The sequence below is a fragment of the Phaseolus vulgaris genome, chromosome 6, assembly GCF_000499845.2.
Source record: "Phaseolus vulgaris cultivar G19833 chromosome 6, P. vulgaris v2.0, whole genome shotgun sequence".
In the NCBI taxonomy this organism is placed as follows: Eukaryota; Viridiplantae; Streptophyta; class Magnoliopsida; order Fabales; family Fabaceae; genus Phaseolus; species Phaseolus vulgaris.
In genome coordinates, this window is record NC_023754.2 from 10,544,784 (window position 1) to 10,550,522 (window position 5,739).

The window sequence follows — 5,739 nt, forward strand, 5'->3', positions numbered from 1 at the left end:
AGCAATCCCGAGTCTTTGACTGACTCCTTCTTTTGTTCTTACTCCCACTATATCTGATATTTCTCTTACCTCTTATGACATATAGCGATTCACTAGATAATTCCCCAGAACTCCTTCTTTGGACATCCTCGCCAAGAATGAGATCATAAATCTTCTCAAAAGTGAATCCATTGGATCTCGCTGAACTGGTAACTGTTGTACCCGTTCCGGACCAACTGTCAGGCAAAGACAATATCAATAGTAAAGCTTGAACTTCATCATTGAACTTAATGTCCACTGACATAAGTCTGGCTAAGATCATATTGATGTGTTCAGTAACTGAACTCGCAAATCCTCAATTTGCATTTTCTACCCACTGAAATTTGTACCATCGAATTTTTAATTCGGAACTTCCCGTCTTCTGCCATCTCAAATGACTAGTCGAGATACTCGGTACAACTAATTTCAGATCTTGGCAATCCTTTTTTTTTTTAAATCAAGATCACAAAAATTGCACCACCCAAAATCACTCACCAACAGACCTAGTCGTAGTCCCCACTGCATTGGCGCTTCGCACCACCACCGTCACTGGTCACCGCTGTTGTGAAGCAATCTGGGAAACCCTAAGCCTTAGGACGCTACTGCAGCCCCTGCAAAACCCTAGCTTTGGGATGTTGTTGCTGCCTCTGCGAAACCCTAATTTTGGGACACTGTTGCCGCCTCTGCGAAACCCTAACTTTGGAACGCTACTGCAACCGCAATTTTCACATCTCGTCGATTAATTTCTGTTGATCGGATCTCTAGTGTGTAAACGAACCAAGGCTCTGATACCACTTGATGGGAAAAACACACACGGAAGCAACACACACAATCACGAATCAACTGCAGAAAAATAAACGACACAAGATTTAACGTGGTTCGGTCGCCAACTGCAACCTACATCCACACGGACAACTACTAGGTTTACATTATATCCTGTTGCACACCAATTACAAGTACAATGATCTCTTTAAATAGATATAAATAAAGATAATAAAGAGACACAATGATTAAGCCCACTCACTAAACATGTGTCTAGTCAGCCCAACCCAATTGGTCCTGGTTTCATACCCAACACATATTTGACACAAATTGGAAAAATGAGAGTTTGCACTTTTATAATATTCATTCATGATAACATTTACGAAACTTTACATAACATCAAGTTGCTTGATGAATAAAGAAAATATTTATAAGCACTCACGCGTTAATCTCACTCAACGAAACTCTCTTCCCTCTCCATGGCCAGCAGCCTCAACACACGTCGTTTTGTCGGGCACACCTATAATGTTCTCTTTGTCACGCTCTCCAACAACTTTGTCATCTCCGAGGTTGGTGACGGCAAAAACGATGATTAAAGAAGAAAATCCCTTTATATATAGGTATATATATATATATATATGTGTGTGAGAATTTTAATTTTTTTAACTAAAACATTATTCTAGGTTTAGAACTCATTTAAAAAAGTTAAAATTATAAGAAATTGTTAGAATATGAAAAATTGACAAAAAAATTAATTGTTTAAATTAAAAAATATAATTTTAATTGCATAATTGTAAAATATATTTGTGAACATTTAAAAATACAATGAGACATTATTTATTAGTGTATTTTAATTTTTTCTGATTGTTTGAAAATTTATTTGTTTAAACAAAAAGTAAAATTTTAATATTCATAATTGTAAAAAATACAGTAAATTTTAATAATCGATTAGAGTCTTTCAATCAACTCATAATCGATTATAAGAAAAAATAATCAAGTATCACCTAAAAAAACATATTATAATCAATTATAAGGATAGTTAATAATTGATTATCTTCTAAAAAAGAGTTCACAATTTATTATTGGGTTTGAGGGAATAGTTTACCAACTAAAAAAATACATAATCTATGAAATTATAAAATTCATAAATAGTAAAAAATGTATTAAGGAATGGCTAATATCGTCATTTGAGTTTGGTCATATGAAATTCCTTGATTTCACTACATGAGGCTGAAAAATCTTTACGTATGCTCTCTTACAAATCAGTCCTCGCAAATCACCGCACATCCCTTAATACAAACACGAAATGCACCTCATTCTTTACTTGGGTGAATAGTACTTACTCATATCTAAACATTAAGTAAATACTTAAAGAATAATAAGAAATTTAAATAAAAACTTTATTTTAATATTGATTTAATTGCATTAATAAAAATTCGTGAGTTACTTTTTTATGTAATATTAGAAGTGTCCTAGATATACTTTTTAAAATGATAATTTTTTTACTAAAAAAACATATTAGTTAAAATGTAACAGCATAAATTCTTCTCTCCCTCTTCATCTCCCACTTCTCTCTTCATTTCTCATTCCATACATCATCTGAGGAGTTGAGGAACATTTCTACCCGTTCAGATTTTTAAACAAAGTAAGTTCATTTTTGCTCTAAAGATCCTCTATTCTCTGTTTTCCTTAGGATTTAGTCATCAATCTTGGTGGGGTAGGGTGAGAAGAGTAATCCTTTCAACTTATTCTACTATATACTAAATTTTTGTTATGTTTGGATAACTTGCATTAGACCCTTAAATCTTGAAGCTTATCTAGACTTAGAGGATAAAGTTCTAGAAGTTGCTTGAAAAGCAAGCAATTAAGGTAAGGGAAGACAATTTTAATTTTTTATTAGCACCCTAGGCTAGAAGATCTGGATGTGGTCCCAATATTCAATTTCTCTTGTAGAGATGTTAATGTTGTGTGTTTATATATTGTGTTGTTTGTTTATATATTATTTAAACTTGTAGAAATATTATATTTTGATAATTTGAAAGTTAAATATTGTTTTTTATGTTGGAAAATTTCTCGAATGATATAAATTTTTAAATGTTATGTGATTGAATGATATGTATTATATATGAATAATGAAAATTGTATAAAATTGATGTCATACATTTGGGATAATGTATGAGTTGTTGTTTGATGGCATTAAGTATGAAAAGTTTACGTTTCACAGAGATCTGCTAGCTTCACTAATGATCTAAGTCATATAGACTAAGATAGGAGTTCATACACACTAGGTCTCACTGTAGACACTCGGTATTGGATGTTTGAACTTACCCTGATTTTTTTCTCTTAGATTCGTTGGTAATCTTTGGATCATGCGTTAGTCTCTAGTAGGGGCATACTTAATGAGTCTTCCGGAAGACGATAGATTCATGTGTAGTCAGTGGGATTGAAATGAAATCCAATTATTGTGATTGAAAATAGATCCATGTGTGGTCTATATGAATGGTGGAATTGGTATTGAAATTTTATATGACAATATTTGAATAAATGTTTATAAATGATTAGTTTGATTAGTTCTTTTTGCATGAATTAGATATGTTATGGAATTTCTTTTCATTAGCTTACTTTTGCTTTTCTTGTTGTGTTGTGAACTGTTATGACTATACTATGTACACGAGCAAATGATTATATAGGTGTAGGAGGTATTGGAAGGCTTTAGGATGTTTTAAAACTTATATTGTAAATATTTGTATTTCTATAAGCCATGATCTTGTAATAGGAATGTTTTGAAAAATTCCAAGTTTGTATAGAAACCGCTAGGACTTCTATTGTAATATTTAGGTGTATTTTTTGGGGTGTTAAATTTAATGGTATTAAAGGCGTTCATCCTTAGGATAACTTGAGCGTAGTGGGTTTATTGTGTTTCTCATGCGTATAGATTTTTGTTTAAGTCTAGTTTCAAGACTTAGCTAAAAGTTTCTAATAGGATGTTTAACAAAGTTGTTTTCTTGAAATCTTGTTTGTGCTTAAGTCAAATTAGTTGTTATGAATAAAGCTGAAAGTATTAAGAATGAAAAGAACCTTGATAGAGTGGTGAGGGTGCACACTCGTGACTGGATCAAGGTTTTTTTTTATCTTAATTCTAAATAGTTAGAGTACATTTTAGAGATAAGTCTTGATTGGTTTTGTACTTATTTTGTGTGATTATTTCTTTTAAGTTAATTTGTCTTAAATATGTAGTTTGAAATTGTTAGTAATTTTTAACTCAATTCTTTATGTGCTTAGAAGATGGCATGTAGACCACATACTCCTCCTCCACCAGTAGATATGCTCAACTTAGCTCGAGCAATAGAGATTATGGCAACAACCTTGCAACAACAAAGTGCTACCATGGCACGACAACTTCAGGTCGCCCTTCATCAATTAGAAACAACTAGATTAGCAGCAGAAGTGTCTCAGCTTCATCAACAACCCCATACCTTTGATCTGGAGGATTTTATGAGACACAATCCACCAAAATTTAATGGGAAGGTAAATTCATATGAAGCAGACCAGTGGGTGAAAGACATAGAAAGAATCTTTGAAGCTACTCAATGTCCTGAAGAGAGAAAGTTATCATATGCCATTTATGTACTAACTGAAGAAGTTGAATTTTGGTGGATAGGTGTGAAGCAAACGATGGAAGACAGAGGAGAAAATGCCACTTGGGAGAACTTCAAAGTAAGATTTATGGAGGAGTATTTTCCTGATAGTGTTAGATAAGCAAAAGAAATTGAATTCATGCAACTGGAACAAGGAAATCTTTCAGTCACTGAATATGCTAGGTTCAAACACCTAGCTAGATTCTACACTTAGACCACGACTGAGGCATGGAGATGTAGAAATTTTGAGTTTGGGTTGAAGCAAGAGCTTAAAGAAGTGGAGATTCCTATGTCCATTAGAGAATTCCCTACTTTATTGGAGAAGGCAAAGGTGGTGGAAAGTTTGAAGAGTAGTAGTAGAGCTATTAGGCCACAAATGGTAGGAGGAACTTCTAGAAGCACACCCAGATATGAAGATAAAAAGAAGCCTTATTCCATACCTCAATCCTTCAAGAGTGGAAGGCCTACTTCTCAGTGGCTACCAAATGTCAACTGCTTTAGATGTGGTGGGGAACACATAGTGAAATTGTGTCATCATCCAATGCCAAACGTTACATGTGATAGATGCCATAGATATGGTCATGCTACAAAGGACTGTCGTGCCATACTAGTGACCCCAAATAATACTGGAGTGCAGTAGAATAATAATAAAAAACCCAAAGTAGCTAGCAGAGTTTTTGCCATTAGTGGAGCTAAAACTTCGTAGTCTGATAGCCTTGTTAGAGGTATTTGTTCTATTATTGGAACAAAGTTATTTGTATTGTTTGATTCTGGAGCAACCTATTCGTTTATATCTTTTGATTGTGCTAAGAAACTTAAGTTGCCAGTCTGAGAATTAGAAATTGAGTTGGTGGTATCTACACCAACATAAGGTATTATAGTAACTTTTTCCATGTATGTTGAGTGTCCAATAATTATAGATGGGTAGAGATACCTCTAAAAGATTTGGAGGTTATATTGGGAATAAATTGGTTGTTTGCTAATCATATCCTTATAGATATTGGTCGGAAGAAGTTAATTTTCCCTAAATTAGAAGGAATGCAGGTTATCTCAGCTCAGTAGTTTGAGAGAGAGATACAAGAAGGTGCAAAATGTTTTGTGCTCTTGGCTTGTTCTATAGTTACTGATAAAGTACAAAAAGATATGTTTGTAGTTCAAGAGTTTATGGATGTATTTCCTGATGAGATTCCCAAATTTCCACATAAAAGAGAGATATAGTTCGCAATAGACTTGATTCTTGAAGCATGCCTTTTGTAGATTTCTCCATACTGAATGGCACCAACAGAGTTAGCTGAATTGAAGAAACAACTAAAAGACTTAT

At 33.5% G+C, this 5,739-nt stretch overlaps 1 protein-coding gene across 1 annotated transcript; it reads left to right on the forward strand.

The window, feature by feature from the left end:
- The first annotated feature begins 4,065 nt into the window (after positions 1-4,065).
- Positions 4,066-5,058, forward strand: LOC137833363 (uncharacterized). The gene is made up of 2 exons (XM_068641715.1): positions 4,066-4,530; positions 4,633-5,058. The coding sequence occupies exons 1-2, from the start codon at positions 4,066-4,068 to the stop codon at positions 5,056-5,058; spliced, it is 891 nt and encodes a 296-aa protein (XP_068497816.1).
- Positions 5,059-5,739: the final 681 nt, after the last annotated feature.

Coding starts and splice junctions, on each gene's coding strand:
- LOC137833363 (XM_068641715.1), top strand. CDS start 4,066: ATGGCATGTAGACCACATACTCCTCCTCCACCAGTAGATATGCTCAAC. Junction 4,531..4,632: donor AGGAGTATTTTCCTGATAGT/GTTAGATAAGCA, acceptor TTCTACACTTAG/ACCACGACTGAGGCATGGAG.